The sequence below is a fragment of the Sebastes umbrosus genome, chromosome 1 (assembly GCF_015220745.1).
Source record: "Sebastes umbrosus isolate fSebUmb1 chromosome 1, fSebUmb1.pri, whole genome shotgun sequence".
Taxonomy (NCBI): domain Eukaryota; kingdom Metazoa; phylum Chordata; class Actinopteri; order Perciformes; family Sebastidae; genus Sebastes; species Sebastes umbrosus.
This window is the reverse complement of record NC_051269.1, coordinates 801,591-822,500: the sequence shown is the minus strand read 5'-3', so window position 1 is coordinate 822,500 and position 20,910 is coordinate 801,591. Positions and strand designations below refer to the sequence as shown.

Here is a 20,910-nt window from a genome sequence, read left to right as displayed (position 1 = left end):
TTCGTGTTCTTATCTGATGTGCTCCGTGGCAGGTCCTACGGTTGGCCACACCGCTTCCACGACCGTCCACAGTCTCTCTGGGCTCGCCATCACTGAATCCTCCAGGTTCTCCAGGTCGTTTAATAGAACCAAAAGAAAAACCAACCGGGGTTCCAGCAGTTTAAAACTCAACAGAAAGTAGTTTCTCTCGTTTTACAGCTGGGACTCCAACTAAAGACGTAGCTCAACAGCTGAGACTTTTAAAGAGAATAATACTTTCAGGACTCCTCTCTGGCGTTTACTGACGTTTTAGCATAACAGTCTGTTCAGAGCACGATTTCACAACGTGTCTAGGTAGAGATCTCAAGGAAAGAGAGAAATACACAGGCTGCACATCACATCCTCTACACTTGATTCCCACAGAATGCATGTTTTCTCGTAAAGTTATGACTTTATTCTCGTAATATTACAACTTTTTTTCTCGTAAAGTTATGACTATTCTCATATTACGACTTATTTCTCGTAAAATTATGACTTTATTCTCATATTACGACTTTTTTTCTCATAAAGTTATGACTTTATTCTCGTAATATTATCACTTTATTCTGGAAATCTCAGATTTTTTTTCCTCAATGTGGCCCTAATACTGCGTAGTACATTTACACTTGGGCCCTCACTGCATTAGACTTATATACTATATACTTAGACTATAAACTGTGTTACCTTCATCTCATTGATCAAATGTTTTGTGGCTCCAGACAGATTTTTTTTTTTTTTCTTGCCTAAAAAGGCTCTTTTGATAGTAAAGGTTGCTGACCCCTGATCAGAAACATCTTTTAGTGTGGACCAGCCTTTATGCTTTTAAATGATAAAAAAATAAGAAACTATAAGACATAACTGGTCAGAAACGCTGCTTTAATGAAAGGTTGTTAATGTATATATTGGTTATATATCTACAGTATATAATAGACTCTCTGTAGTGACTGTTTGTCCTGTGCTGCTATTGAAGGTCGTGCACCAGAAATCCCACAGAGTCCATACTGGGCAGAGTGAAGACACTGGGACAAACCTTCAAAGAACATTACACCAACGACTCCGAGGACATGCCCGGCTCTCATATAGGTACAACACACACACACACACACACACACAGCTGCACACACACACACACACACACACACACACACACACACACAGCTGCACACACATCTTATCCTTCCTTATTGCCTTAGTTAGATATAACGATCTATAACCGTATGTAGCTTTACATGTTGTGGGATCTTTGTCATCCAGACTCAGCAGAGTCTCTGCTGTATATTAATATTAATAAATTACCTGTTTGTTTCCAGACTTTGCAGAGAACCGTCTGAAGCTGGCAGAGATCCTCTACTACAAGATCCTGGAGAACGTCCTGGTCCAGGAGACCAAACGACTGCACGGCAAAGACATGAGTGTAAGGAAGCAGCAGCCACTGATGTGTTAGCGTCGGGCCGCTGGAATCATTTACTGTTTTTGTTTTGCTTTAAGTAAATCTATATGTGTGTGTGTGTGTGTTGTCAGGTGTTACTGGAGCAGGATATCTTTCACTGCTCCCTGATGGCGTGTTGTCTGGAGGTGGTGTTGTTCTCCTACAGCTCCCAGAGAACCTTCCCCTGGATCATCAACATCTTCAAACTGACCCCGTTCTACTTTTTCAAGGTCTCACACACACACACTCACTCACTCACTCACTCACTCACTCACACACTCACTCACTCGCACACTCACTCACTCACTCACTCAACACACATTTACATCTTTAAACAGTCATTGAAGTCGTTTCACTGATCACGTTTCACTTCTTTGCTCGAGCTGAGACGTTTTCAAATCCAGGCGACGTCTTCTTCTCTAGTTAATTTGTGTCACCTAAAGCAAAGCTCTGTCTGTCTGCCTCCATTCACATGTTTCCATCACAGTAGTTGTATATGAATAGAACTGGTTGTATTGTGTGTGTGCGTGTGTGCGTGTGTGCGCGTGTGCGCGTGTGTGCGTGTGTGCGTGTGTGCAGGTGATCGAGGTGTTTATCCGCTCAGAAGAAGGTCTGTCCAGAGACATGGTGAAGCATCTGAACCTGATCGAGGAGCAAGTTCTGGAGAGCAGAGCGTGGAGCGCCGACTCCGCCCTGTGGAGCGCCCTGCAGGCTGCTGGGAACAAGGTCCCCACTGTGGAGGAGGTCAGCAGCAAACACACACTATCTATATATATAATATATAATAATAATAATTAGGGCTGGAAAGTTAATAACGCGTTAACATACATTCATTTTAGCGCTCCCACACGGCTGACTTTTTCTTTCACTTTTGTTTGTAAATAAACTACATGTGCGCACGCCGCCTGCCGTCATGGCAGACTCATGTCCTGTGCGTCTTCTTCTCTGAACCAGCGGCTGGTTACTGATGTCAGAGACCGACCGCTAACAACCAACACAACATTTAGCCGGCGCTAATCTGATGCAACACAACAGATAAACATCGGCCGCTACCATTGGAGGATGTCATCTTATTTGCCGATAGGCCGACGGCTGTCAACAAGGAGAATATCGGCCGATACCGATGTTCGGCCGATAAATGGGTGCATCCCTACTAGAAGTATATAAAATAAAAATAAAACAAGATGAACAATAAAAGAGCAAATAAAGTAATTATTACAAGGCGAGAGTGACACAGTGGTGGTGAGATTAGTATCAGAGGACATTACAAACTGTTCAAAGACCTCGTGTCATCGTGTGTCTTGTATTTTTCGTTCAGTTCTGATGTTCTGTGTTCCTCCTGCAGCTTGAATGTTGTCCAGGAGTCTCCCCCAGTCTGTCCCCCAGTCTGTCCCCCAATGGACGCTCAGTCTGTCCCCCAGTCTGTCCCCCAGTGGACGCTCAATCTGTCCCCCAGTCTGTCCCCCAGTGGACGCTCAGTCTGTCCCCCAGTGGACACTCATAGCAGCACAAACATGGGAGAAATGGCCTCTCTCCTTCTTCATGCAACTTCCTGTTTCTTGTCTTTATTTCATCAACTCTTTTCCCTCATCTCTCTCTCTCTCTCCAGGTGAATTTTCCCTCCAGTCTGGACACGGGTTCTGGTCCTGGTTCTCTCTCTGGTTCTACCAGCGGAGGTCAGTCCCACCTGCCTCTGGTCGCCCTCTCCCCCATCATCCACCCCCGCATCAGGGAGTTCAGATCAGGCCTTGGCAGCGCACGCAAAGGTGGGTGTTCAGGTGTTAGTACGGTACTTAGGGATGGGAAAAAAATCGATTCACCTATGTATCCCGTTTTTTTTTCTTTCTTTTTTTTTTTTACAGTTTTGAAATAGATGTTTTAATACCAGAATCGATATATTTGCTCTGGATGAGTCTATGTGGAGGTAGAAGGAAGTTACCGCTTTTATTGTTGTAGTCTGAATAACGTGACGTCATATCCATTCCGTATCTGTCAACCAAAACACACCTCAGAAAGTATAAACCGTTGGAGGGTCAGCGTGGATACGACCTGCACCCTCCCACGTTAAATCCAGCGTGGTAAACACTACACATCCAGTAATGGATGGAAACACTTTGGGTTTTACACATTGACAGGAAAAGCAGAGCTAGACATCACGGCTAAAGCTGCATGCTAACTCTGTCACGGACAGGAAACGTTATGGTGTGGCGGTAACGTGGCGGTTGACCCGGCCGTCCCTCTCGTCTCCGTGGTCAAATGGGCCGACGCTACAACTGTAGAGCACCCATATACTGACATTTCTGTTCTATGCATTCAAACGGCCCCGATGGAGCTGACCATGGATGGATAAAGAGAACAGAGCTGACGGGAGAGCTAGAGACCACCTTGGAGAAGTTAGAGGAAGTAGACATGTGGGACTACGTCCGCTTTTCAAAATAAGGTGTTAACAAAGGGAACTGTATATACAAAATACATCTATGGAAATAAGATTGATGGATTATATTCACCAGAAGTATAAAACATTACATGTCCCTTATAAATTAAAAAGAAAATACCACTAATCTGTGAGGGAAATGTCTTTATTCTTTGATTTTTGGGTTGCTGGATAATAAATGTAATAAATAATTCCTTACAATGACTGATATATTTGACTTCAGGACATCTCTGACTACATACATGCTGAAAATCAAACATTTTTACTGGATTCATTTAGAGATTTTCCAAAGTAAAAGTCCCTAGAAGTGTATGATTCAACTTGTTCCCATGGTCTAGTGATAAACAAGTTAACAACAATCACAATAAATCAAAATAAATATCGAATCAGCACCCAAGTATTGTGATAGTATAAAATCAGGAGATAGTTGTACCATGACACTCAATTAATGATTCGTGTAGTTACATGTGAGCTATGATCGACTTTCCTCTCCGTTTCCTTTCTCCAGACGTGCCTCCCTCTCCGATGTCGGTCCACGACAGGTACAGCTCACCGGCAGCTGGCAGCGCTAAACGGCGTCTCTTTGGCGACGACCCTCCGGCCCGGACCCTTTTAGGAGCTGTCCCCGGCGTGAGCCCGATGTCGTCGCCGGCCAAAAGGTTGACGTTTGGCTCGAGCAGCACGCTGAGGATCGGAGCTCAGGGCACCCACACCACTGTCCTCAGTATACCGCTGCAAGGTAGACGACACACACATACATACGCATGTTTACAATGTTTACTGAGGTAATAAATCAAGAGAGAAGTAGGCTCATGTTCTCATAGACTTCTATACAATCAGAGGAGTCGCCCCCTGCTGGCTGGTAGAGAGACTTCTCATTGGGTATTAAACCCCCAGCCATGGTGGGGTCGGTGCCTTGCTCTAATGCTGCTCAGGAATCAGAGCCTGAACCCCGACAGCCTGAAACAGTCGCTTACAAAACAGCTGATTGTGTGTGTGTGAATGTGTCCAGGTGTGAATAACGAGCGCACTATCACACTGATCCCGGTTCAGCCATGTGACGCCTCTGGTACCATCACCGCCCAGTTCCTGCTGACCGCCTCGCCAAGCCGCTTCACCGCCTCCGCAGCACCCACGACCTCCGACCCCCAGACAGGAAACGGACGGCCGCGACGCACCGGATCCCTCGCTCTGTTCTTCAGGAAGGTAGAAACATCATCATCACCATCACCATCGTCACCATCACCATCGTCAGTCGTCTGACTGACAGAGACTGAGCTCAGCGTAGACGGAGGTTGTTGTGTGTTGTGCAGATTTTAAAGCCCTTTGTGGGACAGTTGTGATTCTGCGCTTTAAAAATAGAATTGACTCAACTTCACATAATATTTTAAAGGATAATTTGTTATCAAATTCAAGCATTTATGATTTACTATTTTCATCACTCACCACAGTTCTTCACAGGACTGTTCCAGGAAATAAACTTGTTTTAATATCCACCAACCATAAAATTAATAGAACATAAGATATTGAAGTGATTATAGTAATTATTATTTTCATTATAGATTAATCTGCCAGTTATTTTCTTAATTAATTGTTAAGTCTATAAAACATAATAGAACAATGCCCACGGTGATGTCGTCAATTGGCTTGTTTTTTCCAGAAGCTAAAGATTTTTAATTTACGGTCCCGTATGAAAATGAAAAGCAACCGAGTGACGCTGACAGCAGGACTGAAAGGATGAGTCAGTTATTGAAATAGTTTATATTTATTTTCTTTAGATTGACAGTTCTCCACACCTGCTGGAACTGAAAGCTGGAAAGTTTCTAAACAAATTAGATTTTATTTATTTTTTTTGAGTCAGAAGGTCTGAATAAAATGCGGTAGTGTATCATCCAGTATTTCAGCATCGCAACACTTCACCGCTGGTTCTTCATGAAACTTCTATCATAAATAAAAGATTTCCTATAAACAGACATTTTAAAACCCTGTCAGTGGTTTTAACCGACCAGTTGGAGCTTTTTCGGTGCATCCCAAAAGATATTTATAAATTATGCGCACAATTTATTTTCACACAAGACTTCTAGGCAGGGTCTGAAATTAGCACCCGCCAAATGCGGGTAAATTGTTGGCAGTGGCAGGGAAACGCTAGAGATGGAATAGATAACCGTAGTTGTCCGCTTTCTTGGCATGTCATGCCTCCGTGTCTATTGATTTGTCTTATTGATGCTTTCCAGCAGTTGCGCTGCACAATGACGCATACGCACGCTGTATCATGTTTCAGTTTGTTTGATCGGAGACACGGCGGAGAGAGAAAAAAAGCGCTCAAAAGCATGGAGCTACTAAACCTGAGGGGGTGCACCCTGTTGTTTCCCTGATAATGCGACACTGTGAACAACAAACCTGTGTTGAAATCAGCAGGAGGAGGGTTAGTAACGTTAGCCAACACTGTAATTTACCGTGTATATAATTTTTTTTATGTAAAATATATCGAACATTGAATGACATCAGATCTAAAATGTTATTCCTTAATTTAGCGCAGACATTTCAAAAGAGGCTGATTAAATGTCTGAGTGGCAGACCAAAAACAATACTTGTCGGTCACAGTGGCAGGAAGTGAAGAAAGGTAATCTCAGACCCTGCTTCTAGGACTTTGTAATTTTTGGTTTTCTTCATTTCTTTTTTTGTGTTTTGTGAATATTTTCAGTGTGTTTTATATTTGTTGTTTATGACGGAATCAAATCAGTAGAAGAATATTTCCACTTTGTCTGATAGAATATAAACACGTCAGCAGTCTGTGCTGGTTTCAGTCCTCTGACCAGCTCGTCCCTGCTGTGTCTGTCTCCAGGTCTATCACCTGGCCAGTGTCCGTCTGAGGGACTTGTGTGTGAAGATGGATGTCTCGTCGGAGCTGCGAGGGAAAATCTGGACATGTTTCGAACACTCGCTGGTCCACAGTACCGGTCTGATGCGGGACAGACACCTGGACCAGCTGATGCTGTGCAGCGTTTACATCATATCCAAAGTGAGAGAACACATTTGTTCACAACATGAAGAACATACTGTATGCAACCATTGTTTAAGCCTCACAGGGAAATATGTTTCTGGCTGCTTAACAATGTTTTTCATTTCCAAATCAAAATGTTCTCCTCAGAGGGAAATCTGTTTCTGGCAACTGCCCTGAACTATGGTTCCGTTTGATGCAGAAAACAACACGTTCTTCACTAAGCCCTGAACAGTACTTCTGTCTTCCATCTAAAGGCCTTTGTTCTAGTGATTAATTCGCATGTCAATATATTTTTTCAAACTGTTGTCACGAATACTTTCACAGAGAACGTGAATATTACCCGTAAATTCTTTTTCGAACGAGGTCGATTTTTCTGATCTTTTACATCACAAATAAAGACATCAACCAATCACGTTGAGCATATATTAATTAGTTTACAACATGGAGGCTCTGTAGTCCGAACCAAGACGGCAAACTTTATTACTCCTTTCAACCTTGACAAAGGCAGCGCAGACCAGATCCACTCCTTCCGTTCTTACTTTTCACAATAAAAGCCCTAGACATATACTATGTATTGTTTATTTGTCACGCCCCGGCATGTAACGGCCTTTTTTATGTACTTTTTAAGGTGATGCTTCCACCTGTACCGCAATATACACTGTAATGTTATATTCAGCACAACCATAGAAGATTACACAGTTATGTATCGATGCATTAAATATATGATTATGAGGTGTCTAAAGTGCTGTCCGTAGCCAATATTTACTCTTTACCAGATAGAAATAATACCTTTTAAATGATGGCTGGTTATCTGTTGGCAGCGCAGACAACAACTCACCATCATTCAGTACGTTTTTATTTATTTAAAGTCCGTGTAAAGACAAAATAAATCTGCATTCTGGGTTTGTCACACCACCAAAAAATGTGTTACTAACCACGCAGCCAAATGTGAATGATTGAAAAAAACGGCAAATATATAAAATTAGCTTTCAAAATCATGTAAAAATCATCAGTATTCTGCTCTGAGACGCTGAAACCTGAAACCTCTCTTATTACATCCATGGCTGAAACCACACCCAGGCAGCCTGTCAGGATTCCTCAGTAGCGGCGAGCGAAGAGGGAAGAGCCCAGCGCAGAGTCGCGCGTCCGACGGGCGGAGTGGGGAAATGTGGCGTACGGAAGACCACTTGGCCGGTGTCGCGGAGTCCTTCTGATCGAGGCTCAGCCCGTGGACGCTGTGAGGACAGTAACGGCCCCCGACCTCTCCCCGGCGCTGGTTGGCCCCCGCCGGGCGCATTTTATCCGAGGCGGTCGGTTGGCTTGGAAAGGCTCGGGGCGAGGCTGGCTCTTTACAGCGCCCCCCGGCCCGGACCTCGCCGCCGGGGCTGTGTATAAAGTGCTTGCTTTTGTGGTCCTGGTAGTCTCAAAGACATCCGTGGCCCTTGTTCTCCATACTTTGACACTTTATTTTTTTTTAAAGACTATTAATTTTTAACAAGTTTACAGAAAAAGAATAAATATACATAGGACATGGGATGGATTACAATCATAAAAACACAAAACAAAAACAGTGATGAAAATGCCAACGACTATAGTGGGGCTTGAACCCACGACCCTGCCAACATGAGTCACATGCTCTACCGACTCCACTGGGTCATAGAGCCATGGTTTCAGCCCCGCCTAAAATATCCTGAACACAAACCAGTTTAACGGTCTAACTCCACAATCCATGTTTTCACTCATCATTTTCCAACATTTATAATGTGTTTAGAAACAAATCCCTGAATTTCCCTTTACACAGCCTTTAAGTAAGCGGTTTACTCAGAGAAACTAAGTTAGGCAGGTAATCAGACTGTCAGTCTGTGTCTACATGCAGCAGGTCAGTAACTAGGGATAGAATACAAGGATGTATCTCTACCACTCTGCTGTTTGTCTCCCCTTTCTCTGCAGTCTTCTGTCCTGCACAGACTCACTTGTAAAAAGATGTTTAGAAACCCTGTCAGTTCCCCGTATACCTGACGGAGAAATCTAATTGACATCATGTGTCTCTAATCCTTTATTAGATGTACAGTATGTTGTTACATGTAAACACCCTGTTTGTGATTCCTGTTGGTTCCTTGCAGATCACCAAAGAGACTCACACCTTCCACGACATCATGAAGTGTTACCGCAGCCAACCACAGGCCAGCAGCCATGTGAGACACACACGCGCACACGCACACGCACACACACACACACACGCACACAGTATATGTCACAATATAATATAATACAACAATAATCTACTAACCTGTGAAAAACATCATACAATGATAAAAACTGTATTTATGTGGTGCTTTTCTATAATGACAAAGATAGTTTGTGATCAAAACTCAGAGGTGGAAGAAGTTCTGATGCCACAGTGTTGAAATACTGTTACAAGTAAAAGTACCAAAGGTAAAAGTCATTATGCAGAATAATATATATTATATTATTGTTAGGGCTGTCAATCGATGAAAATATTTAATCGCGATTAATCACAGTTTTTATCTGTTCAAAATGTACCTTAAAGGGAGATTTGTCAAGTATTTAATACTCTTATCAACATGGGAGTGGACAAATATGCTGCTTTATGCAAATGTATGTATATATTTATTATTGTAAATCAATGAACAACACAAAACAATGACAGATATTGATCCAGAAACCCTCACAGGTACTGCATTTAGCATAAAACAATATGCTCCAATCATAACATGACAAAATGCAGCCCAACAGGCAGCAACAGCTGTCAGTGTGTCAGTGTGCTGACTTGACTATGACTTGCCCCAAACTGCATGTGATGATCATAAAGTGGGTATGTCTGTAAAGGGGAGACTCGTGGGTACCCATAGAACCCATTTACATTCACATATCAAGAGACCCCTTTGAAAATGACCATGAAAGTTTTTCCTCGCCAAAATGTAGCGTAACTCTGGAGCGTTATTTAGTCTCCTTTACTACAGGCTAGTATGACATGGTTGACACTGATGGATTCATCAGGTTTTTCTAGTTTACTATGATACCAGTATTTTAAAACTGAGCTACAACCTAAAAATCACAAGTTGCGTTAAAGAAATCAGTGGCGTTAAAACGTTATCACGTTAACTCTGACAGTCCGGATTATTGTATTATAATGTGGCAGCTGGTAAAGGTGGAGCTCATTTGAATGACTTAATATACTGGTGGGTAGTTTATTCCACAGTAATACATCATATTTATTAGTTGATTATGTTTTGTTTTAATCTGAATCTGTAAAGTGACTAGAGTTATTAAATAAATGTAGTGGAGTAATACAATTCGTACCTCCAAATGGTTCTTAAGTAAATGTAACTTAGTTTCCACCGCCGATAAAACGATACAGTTAATGGTCAAATAAGTTCAGTTCAGTTAAAGACCAGTTTAAAAAGATGAACTAACGCTGTGATGTCATTTTGTGTGTGTGTGTGTGTAGGTGTACCGCAGTGTGTTACTGCGTCACACTCCAAGAGAGCCGGTGACCGATGAGAACATGGAGGTGGATCCTGTTTCAGGTGGAGAATGTAAGATCACACACACACACACACTGTATATTATTATTGTTATTATATATTATATTATTATTGTATAATAAAATGGAGGCCCGGCATTTTTAGTCACTGAATTAACAACTTTTCAGTCCTCCGACCTTCATCAGGCAAAAAACTGTGTCATTTTGAATACGACTGAATATGCCGTCCTCACTAAACGTGTTGTTCAACTGTACAGCTCAACATTAGATTCTCCAGCATTTCATTCTCCAAGGAACACACAGGTTGTTGTGTTTGGCATTGGGATGTTACTAATTAATCATTAACCGACATTAAGCATTTTAACCGATTAACACTATCGGTTAAAACGGTTAAAAGAAATGTTAATAATTAACTCAAAAGCTGAGCGGCTCAGAGGAGCGACTCGTCACTTTAAGGAGAAAAGCTGGTCCACCTTAACAGCCCACCTTAAGAGGCGGAGCCGGAGATACAGGATACAGGAAGTCTGCTCCGGTCTCTCCAGCTTCGTTTAATACATCCCGGGCTTGAGCGGAGCGGAGGAGTTGTAGTTTCGTAGCATTTATTCACCGACAAATAAACTGTACACACACTGCTACACCTACGCTCACAGCTATAGTGGAGCGGATAACCTCCATTTTTCAGTGAAATCGTGCAAATAGTGATACAAGCACCAAATTGGGAATGATGATTCCCAAGGGGTCACTAAGCAAATATAAACGATCGGCCACTTGAAAATCCAAGATGGCCGCCATTTTCAAGATGGCCGTCAAATTGACCTGCCGTTAATGGTTTCTCTCATAGAAATTCATCTACTTGGTCGATTTGAGTGATCTTGGTGTCAAATTATATATTTTCTAGCCTGCTGAATCTGATGTTGATAGTTTTAATAATTTTGAACTTCAATATGGCAGTCATTTTTAAGATGGCTGTCAAATTTACTTGCGGAGAATGTTTTTCTTAAAGAAATGCATGTACTTGGTCAGTTTGAATAATTGTGATGTAGAATTATATGTTTTCTAGTATGCTTGATCTAATTTTTACAGCTTTAACATCCTCCAATAAGTTTTTTCTTACATTTTGTCTGTCCGGTGAGTCTTTGCTTTGTTGTGTTTGCATGGCTCAATTGGCTTGTAGGCCTACTGTTGTAGATATCAATAGCTGCTGTTGCCATAGGTGTAGGGGCTTAGTGGTAGAGGTAGCACCTTTGTTTCAGAAGTCAGACACATCCTCAGAGATGGACTACTGGCACTGGCTCTCACTACTTGCCCAACTCTCTGGCTCCAAGAAGTTGCTAGTGCACGGCAACGGCCACACCCCGGGACACCATGTTGGCTCACGGGCTGAACTAGGTGAGGGTAGCACACAGAGAGTCTCTCTGTGATGGAGTATGTCTAGCTCCAAATTTCAAAGTGCATAGAGTCAACGAACCAGCCATCTTTATCCATGAGGTTCCCACCCAACTGCCAGAATTGTAACAACAGCAGAGAACTGTAAAGTAGTGATTGTCGGGCACTACCAGGGCACACTGGTGACAATCGCTGCTGTGTAACTCAGAATGGGGTTCAACGTAAGCTAAGTAGGATTCAGCATTATACTTAGTTACCCAAATGCTGCTTACTACAAACCCCAGATCAGTTTTAAGCAGCCGCACTTGAATCGACAGGATGTGCAAGCGCGGGAGAATCGAGCCAAGGATAATGGGGTTTCAGTTATCCAGATGATGTACAGATTGCGTAAAATAATGCATGAACCTAGCTGTATCCCATACAAGAAAGTGCCCGTGATACAGGGTGGTAAAAGGATAAACCTTCGACCCTAAACATTTCAATGGCTTTAAAACAAAAATCAACTGAAAAATGTTGGCACACTGACTGGGCCAAGTGTTGCCTTTGTCAAATGGACAAGAATGAGGGCCTTACTTCTCCACATATAAATCCCAACAAAAGAGTAGGTGATGGGTACAGCCTCTTGGCGATGAAAATTCCCAGATTCCATGCAGTCAGTCAACTACCAGTCAAGCATGACCCAGCAAGACTAGACGACGGTAGTGGGATAGAGGAAACCTTGATGAAAAATAACACCAAGTTACAAAGAGCTGAAAAGAAATCAACCCCTTCAACTGTTACAGATGAGAGCAGCTGCAACTAAATACCACAGACGGTCAGAGATACTCTATCCCCCAAATGCTTTCTGTGCGAGGAAGAAGGGGGCAACTTAAGATAAGCAATGACCATGAAACTGAATGAAAGACTAAATGAATGTGCAAAAACCTTCAGTGATGGAAAGCTCCTTTCCAAACTGAGTGCTGGAGATGTCATTGCCCAGGATATGAAGTATCATCCTGCTTGCTTTGCTGCTCTGTACAACCGAGAACAAGCCCATCTGAATGCCCAACAGTTACAGAAGAAAGAAGAGCTGGCCCAGAAGAAAGAAGCAAATATGGAGAAGCAGTCCACCTGGCAAAGGCTGCTCAGATGATACGTCGTGACATGTTTCAGCATAAATCAGAATTCAACAGCACGTTTCATGATAGGTACCTTGAAGATACCGTCCCACCATCCCTGCTTCAGTTTGTATGTATGATTGAACATGGGGCTGATATCAAGTTACAACTCCAGAATGGCGCATCAAAATCTGACCTTGCAACTGTTACAGTACAGCTGTTTTGCCAAATACAGGGAAGGATCGCAGGTCCACAGGCACTCTATGCACTTTGAAATTTGGAGCTAGACATACTCCATTACACAGAGACTCTCTGTGTGCTACCCTCACCTAGTTCAGCCCGTGAGCCAACATGGTGTCCCGGGTGTGGCCGTTGCCGTGCACTAGCAACTTCTTGGAGCCATAGGTGAGAGTTGGGCAAGTAGTGAGAACCAGTGCCAGTAGTCCATCCTGGAGGATGTGTCTGACTTCTGAAACAAAGGTACTACCCCTACCACTAAGCCCCTACACCTATGGCAACAGCAGCTATTGATATGTACAACAGTAGGCCTACAAGCCAACTGAGCCATGCAAACACCACAAAGCAAAGACTCACCGGACAGACAAAATGTAAAAAAAAAAACTTATTGGAGGATGTTAAAGCTGTAAAAATTAGATAGCATACCAGAAAACATATAATTCTACATCACAATTATTCAAACTGACCAAGTACATGCATTTCTTTAAGAAAAACATTCTCCGCAAGTAAATTTGACAGCCATCTTAAAAATGACTGCCATATTGAAGTTAAAAATGGTTAAAACTATCAAAACTAGATTCAGCAGGCTAGAAAACACATAATTTGACACCAAGATCACTCAAATTGACCAAGTAGATGAATTTCTATGAGAAACTATTAACGGCAGGTCAATATGACGGACATCTTGAAATATGTCCGCCATCTTTGATTTTCAAGTGGCCGATCGTTTATATTTGCTTAGTGACCCCTCGGGAATCATCATTCCCAATTTGGTGCTTGTATCACTATTTGCATGATTTTTCCACTATCCGCTCCACTACTAGAACGCCACCGACAACCTCACACTCACCGCCAACAAACACACGGTCTGATGGAAACTCACTAAAGTTATGCAGACTACGTGTGCGGCAGCGAGCACGAAGCCTCCGGCAATGCTAGAGCTGCTAACGTAGCACAAATACACACACTGTTGGACACTCGCTAAAGTTACGGCGCAGCATCATAGCTGCTAAGTTAACGCTCCCAGGCGGTGAACTGGGGACTCCCGTCAACCAATATCTGTTGTGCTCCTGCAGCTGGTACGAGGCACAAATCTTGTCGGTTAACGGTTAATAATCGGTTAACAAGGGTCGGTTATCGGTTAAGAATTTTTTTTCGAAATTAGCATCCCTAGTTTGGCACGATTTAATGGAGGAAAATATGTAACTTGTAATACTGAAAAAGAGCACAAAAATACAAACATCAGAGGTCTGAACTACGAAGCAGGATTTGTGGTTAGTGAGGTAACTTCAGGGTTAACAATTTGTGTAAAATCACCGCCTACTGACCAATCAGAGCTCTGTGCGCAGATCGTATGATAATATTACCCAAATATAATAAATAATCAGACTAATAACAACACAGTTTAAACTGACAGATGCAGGAAGGACAGCTGGCTGTATGTTGTGGGTGTTTACCGCTTTGAATTATGTTTTTATATTTATCTTTTTACTTGGACTCAAGTCTGTTTCACACCGCCGGAGACGGGGACGTATATGAAAGAAGGTTCAAATAGTCACACACGCCTCAAATGTGTCAAATGGCATAATGAAGTGTAATCCATTCATCCATTACACTCCTATAAGCTATTTCCATCTAGACAACTATATCTGACATTTGAGTATTCCGTTAAATTAATAAGTCTGTTAATTTACTCATTCACACATCTGGATTGTTTCTTTCACCAGCTGTTCTTCCTGCATCTGGCAGCTTCAACTGTGTTCATTTTAGTCTGATTAAATGTTTAACTTCTTCATATTTTTCTAATATAGTTTGCTCTTCCTTTGTTTAATGTGTCTGTCTGCCTGTCTGTCTGCAGTCTGTAGAGTTGTCCATGTCTGTGATTGGCCAGATGCTGCAAACACCTCCCCGTTCATGTGAACGCGCTCACAACCAGACTGAGAGACCCTGGGTTGATTTACTGAGTTGATAACCACCTTCGTAGGACCGCGTAGCGGGATCTGGTCTGTTAGGGTTAGTTAAGATAACGAGAGGATACCCTGGGTGTGTTGAACTCACTTCGTAGTACAGGCCTCTGGTCAGTATGTTTGTAAGTACTAAATAATATTTCTAGTACATCAGTAGAGAAAGATGTATACAACTGTTAATAATAGATGACTTACGGATGAAGGCGGTTGAAGGATGAAGAGGATTATGCACTGAGATGCTTCCACTACGAGTCCCTGAACACCACTTCCTGTTATTCTGCATGTTTACTATTAGTAAAGTCACTTCACGATCACCACTAGGTGGTACTAAAGGACATACAAAAGAATCACAACGCACTGGTTCGGATACACTTAATGAGAAGATTTATCCTGAGAAGGAAAAAAGAAATAGACAGCAGTCAGAAACAATAGAACATTATTTTTCTTCTTTCTTGTCCTTTAAATCATCACCTAGATTTATCTTGAAGGGTTCCTAAGCCACTACTTTCACTTTACAATGCTGAACACACCAGCCATCCAACTGACAATTATCTCCATTATAATTACAGCATGTAAAACTACAGAAATGAAAAAGTCTCATCACAGTAGCAAACATGTCGGTGATGTCCAAAGCCTGAACATATTCCCTTAACTTTCATGTAAAACCAAAAAAAGCTGCAAACATTTCAGAAGCTGCAACTACAAAGTTTTTGGCTTTTGTTTTGCCTGAAAAGTGACTTTAACAATTAATCAATTATCAGAAGAGTTGCAGATGAACAAGATGTAGCCTTTTATCTGATCCGTGTGTGTGTGTGTTTGTGTGTCATCAGCTGCAGAGAAAACCAATCAGGTCTCAGGACAAGCGGCCTCCAACCGATCAGGGGAGGAGGAGGAACGTGGTGACCTCATCCAGTTCTACAACAGCGTCTTCGTCCTGAAGATGAAAAGCTTCGCGCTGCGATACGCCACCCACGATAACCGGGTACGACGCGATAACCCAGAGCAGAGACCCGGGTTCAGTACAAAGACATCAGTATTAGTGACTGTTTACATGATGTGACTGTGAATGTGTGTGTTTGTTCCTCCAGGCGGACGCCCCCCCGCTCTCTCCGTTCCCGTCGGTCCGGGCTCAGCCTCTCTCTCCTCGCCGGGTTTCTCAGAGACACTCGCTGTACGTCTCACCTCACAAGAACTCTGCAGGCTGCCTCACGCCAAACTCCTACACCTACAGGATCAACAGCAGCCCGTCCAAGGCAAGCATACACACTCACACACACACACATTGATGCTTTAGGGCGGGGCTAACTTGTGATTGATAGGTCGCTACCAAGCTGTTGTCAGGTCTGGCAGTTGTTCGTGTTTACTTCTGACAACTTTAACCCTTTCACAGTGTGTTTTCGGTTCAACGTTAATCGTAACATTTTGGTCGCCTAAAAATGTCTCATTCAGCATCGGTTGCACTTAGCTCCGCCTTCTCTGTCACTTCTGGTTGCCAAAAACCAAGATGGCAACGGCCAAAATGCCAAACTCAAGGCTTCAAAACGTCAGTCCACAATCCACTGGGTGACATCACGGCGACTACGTTTACTTCTTACATCTAGTCTCTGCGCCACAGAAATGATGAACCTCTTCTGTGTTTGTCGTCCATTTTCTTTTCTTTTAAAATAGTTAAGCGGCTTCCCAGCAGCTGTTGGGTGTCTTGCTTCAGTTTGGACACTTTAGCGACTCCAAACACTGAGCTTTGGGCTCTGCGTCGTCTCCTCCATTGACAAAACACAAAACATGTTATGTAATCTGGATTGTGTCGACGCACAATATTCCTTGAGGTAGCGCTACCGCTTCAGGAACTTTTCCATCATTGGCCCCACCACAGCCCATCTGTTAGTTCACCTGTTAGCTCATCTGTTAGCTCATCTGTTAGCTCACCCATTAGCCCACCTGTTAGCTCATCTGTTAGCTCATCTGTTAGCTCACCCATTAGCCCACCTGTTAGCTCATCTGTTAGCTCATCTGTTAGCTCACCCATTAGCCCACCTGTTAGCTCATCTGTTAGCTCATCTGTTAGCTCACCCATTAGCTCATCTGTTAGCTCATCTGTTAGCTCACCCATTAGCTCATCTGTTAGCTCATCTGTTAGCTCATCTGTTAGCTCATCTGTTAGCTCACCCATTAGCTCATCTGTTAGCTCACCCATTAGCTCATCTGTTAGCTCATCTGTTAGCTCATCTGTTAGCTCACCCATTAGCTCATCTGTTAGCTCATCTGTTAGCTCACCTGTTAGCTCATCTGTTAGCTCACCCATTAGCTCATCTGTTAGCTCATCTGTTAGCTCATCTGTTAGCTCACCCGTTAGCTCATCTGTTAGCTCACCCATTAGCTCACCTGTTAGCTCATCTGTTAGCTCACCTGTTAGCTCATCTGTTAGCTCATCTGTTAGCTCACCTGTTAGCTCACCTGTTAGCTCATCTGTTAGCTCACCTGTTAGCTCACCTGTTAGCTCACCTGTTAGCTCATCTGTTAGCTCACCTGTTAGCTCACCTGTTAGCTCATCTGTTAGCTCATCTGTTAGCTCACCTGTTAGCTCATCTGTCCACAAACTGGATGTAAAGAGTGAGCGGTAGTCTGCTGTAGACTATAGCTTAACGCAGCTCGTGAGAAACAGGAAGTTAACTGGTGAATGATGCCAGTATTTCTGTTAAAGAGCGGTAAGTATGACATGACTGTACCTGTACATTATTCAGCCTTTTAAATCTCTCTCTCTCTCTCTCTCTCTGCCTCTGCCTCGCCCCTCCATCCAGGAGTTATCCGACATCAACCGGATGATCCGGCAGGGCAGCGTGAGCAGGAAGAGGGCCTTCACCATGGAGGGGGACGTGATGATGTCATCAGCCTGCGACTCCCCCAGTAAGAGGGCGTGTCCAGAGAACGGCAGCAGTCCCGACGTGCTGCTGAAGCGGCTGCAGGACGTCGTGTCGGAGCGGCAGAGTCACTGACGGACCGCCACACGGAGAAACACGTAAAAACATTGAAACGATAAATTCACTTTGATTACAGAACTCTTCCTCGCCGTCTGTGGAGAGACGATGTCGTCAGACATTAAGAGTCTCTTTTCATCACTTTAAGCTGTGACCTTTTCTATATTGTGAGCTGAAGGTCGCTCCGAACCGGAGCAGTAAATAATGACACAATTCATCTTTTATCAGCACAATTCCACTTCTAGTGTCACAACCCCCCCAACATTTGAGTTTAACACCAATAATAATAATAATATCTAAACTGTGATATTTGATGTCAGGTGAACTTCAGTGTCTTCTGTCTCTGTTTCACTGAACTCTGGGATACGTCCCACCTGAACATGTTAGAGTTATGTTAGAGTTGCACCGTCAGAGGGTTTTAATCCACAGCTGTAATAATAATTAGCAGCTGCTAGATGGCAGCACAGGCCGGGTTCAGAGGGTTACTCTAGAGACTTAAAGGGTAGTTTCACAGTCTTTCATTTTTATTTACAGAGTTCAGATTACCGTATCGCCGTTTTTTTATATATTTTCTTTTACTAATTTTTTTCACTTTTTTTCTGTCATTTTTTGTCGATTCTGGACATTTTTTAGACTTTTCTTTCTTTTTTTTAGACTGTCATTATTTTTTGTGTTTTTTCTGGACATTTTTTTGACTTTTTTCGGCCATTTTCTGACTTTTTACTTTTTTTGGTGCACTCAAACACACCGACATCAGTGAACTAGCAGCGACGAACGCCACCAGTTGCGTTGCCTCACGTCGCCTTTGTCTTGGCCAACAAGTTCTGACTTTTTTTCTGACATTTTCTTTTACTACTTTTTTTTACTTTTTTTCTGACATTTGTTTGTCAATTCTTTGGACTTTTTTTTTTTTACTTTTTTTCGGTGCACTCAGAAAATGGTTTTATTTCCCTGTAGGGTCCTTTCTAAAAATGTTGTCATACACTGATAATAACAATCGGAGCCTGTCGGTTGTAAAAACAACAACTTCTAGTGGACGTAAACTGACGGAGGAGTTTCAGCCCGTTTAGCATCTGCAACGTTCTCCCTCAATACTGGACCAGTTTAAAAATGTGTTGTCCCCATTAGTCACTTAGTACGACGGAGTGTTATGGCCACATTGAAAAAAAATCAGAGATTTCGAGAATAAAGTCGTAATATTACGAGAACAAAGTCATAACTTCACGAGAAAACAAGTCCTTTCCTCCTCCACCAAAGAGTCCGTTTCCTCATCAGGTACGTGTGGTTCTTTCTTCAGAATAAACTCAGTTTCTTTAACCATCTTTTCCAGGTCCTGATACTGATGATAATGTGCTGCTGATGTGCTAAAAGATTAACTTTTTGATTACTTTATAATATTATAATTTTATTCTCATAATATTATGACTTTTTTTTCTCGTAAACCTATGACTTTATTCTCGCAATATTACGATTTAATTCTCAGAAATCTCCGATTTATTTGTTTTTTCCTCGATGTGGCCCTGATACTCTGTCGTACACTTCGACACAAAAACATGGAAAATAGTTAGAAAATACCAAAGCTCCCCTTTAAGCCTACAAACTGCCCATAATTCAACACTATGGAGAAGTCAGTGTCACACCGTCAGTTCTCTTATACAATACAACTCCACTGTTTTATAATGTGATTTCCAGAAGAATATATCGTCATTAATTGGGACCAGTCTGTTACAAAACCTTTAACATACCATAATAAATACAGGGATTTCATTTTGAATCAGTTCATTCGAAGCTTTGATCAGACGACCTTCCTCGGCTGTAATCAAACGTCTGAGTGTTTGCTCTGCACACACTAATAAATACACAGTGAACACTGTTAAACATTTAGAGTCCCAGTAGTTCAAAAGGAAATACTCCGTTTGATGATCAGATATCAGGTTCCATTCTCAGTCCCACGCTGTCACTCATCAGGTCAACATATATGTGAAAGAAAAAAGAAGGAAAGATGTCAAAGATTTGAACCTTGAACTTGTGTAAATAGTTTTCTTTAGCAGGATCTGACAAATCAAGCTCCATTGTACATTCTCTACTATTAAACACGTCTTCCACTACGTTCATTTTTACAGATTTTATTGCTGAGGGAAAATTCTTCTTTTACTAATTAGTTTTTCCGCCTCCTTTAATCTTCCCTTTTTGTGGTTATGTACCACATTTCATGTTGTATAATGAAAGGCAACAAGAGTGTGTAGTATCTACACTTCATTTTTTTTATTGAATCTAACTTTTAGAAAACAATCTAACGATTTAATAACTTACTGTTTCTGTTCACACCCGGTCTGCTAAAAGCACACTGGCAAAGCAGACGATGAAAAATGAACCACTTGTAAAAAAAAAATGAAAATGAAAAGTGTTGATTTTGCAGCTTAAAAATACAATAATGGATGTGAGTCCGTAAGCAGGGAACAAGTTTGTCATTTTTTGTGCTTTTCTTCAACCCTTCTCAAGGAAATGTGTATTTTCTACAAACAGTCAGCGGTTTTGTACAATAAAACACACTTTGAGCATTGCGTGTTCATTCATTTCACTTCTTAATGTTTCATTTGTTCTCCTCATGTCGGCACAGTTTTCTCTAAATTGTATTTTTTTATTTTTATTTTTTATTTCAAGGTGTAAATGTAGCTTGAAAGCCCCTCCGACACCACCGGGATTCAAGTAGAAAAATACGGAATCATCTTTATTCGGGCTGTCAATCGATTAAAATATTTTATCGCGATGAATTGCCTATTTTTTATGTGTTCCTTAAAGGGAGAAGTATGTAATCCTCTTATCAACAGGGGAGTGGACAAATATGCTGCTTT

The 20,910-nt window shown here is 42.2% G+C and overlaps 1 protein-coding gene across 1 annotated transcript in view; it reads left to right on the top strand.

The window, feature by feature from the left end:
• Positions 1-20,619, top strand: part of rbl1 (retinoblastoma-like 1 (p107)) — a 39,077-nt gene extending 18,458 nt beyond the window's left edge. Inside the window, exons 10-22 of the mRNA XM_037786283.1 lie at positions 989-1,101; positions 1,329-1,432; positions 1,540-1,677; positions 2,027-2,191; positions 3,057-3,213; positions 4,390-4,620; positions 4,894-5,087; positions 6,727-6,903; positions 9,009-9,080; positions 10,358-10,445; positions 15,911-16,062; positions 16,169-16,333; positions 17,879-20,619. Coding sequence (XP_037642211.1) covers positions 989-1,101; positions 1,329-1,432; positions 1,540-1,677; positions 2,027-2,191; positions 3,057-3,213; positions 4,390-4,620; positions 4,894-5,087; positions 6,727-6,903; positions 9,009-9,080; positions 10,358-10,445; positions 15,911-16,062; positions 16,169-16,333; positions 17,879-18,073 — 1,951 coding nt within the window. The 3' untranslated portion in view covers positions 18,074-20,619. The remainder of the gene's footprint in view (positions 1-988; positions 1,102-1,328; positions 1,433-1,539; positions 1,678-2,026; positions 2,192-3,056; positions 3,214-4,389; positions 4,621-4,893; positions 5,088-6,726; positions 6,904-9,008; positions 9,081-10,357; positions 10,446-15,910; positions 16,063-16,168; positions 16,334-17,878) is intronic.
• The last annotated feature ends 291 nt before the right edge of the window (positions 20,620-20,910 follow it).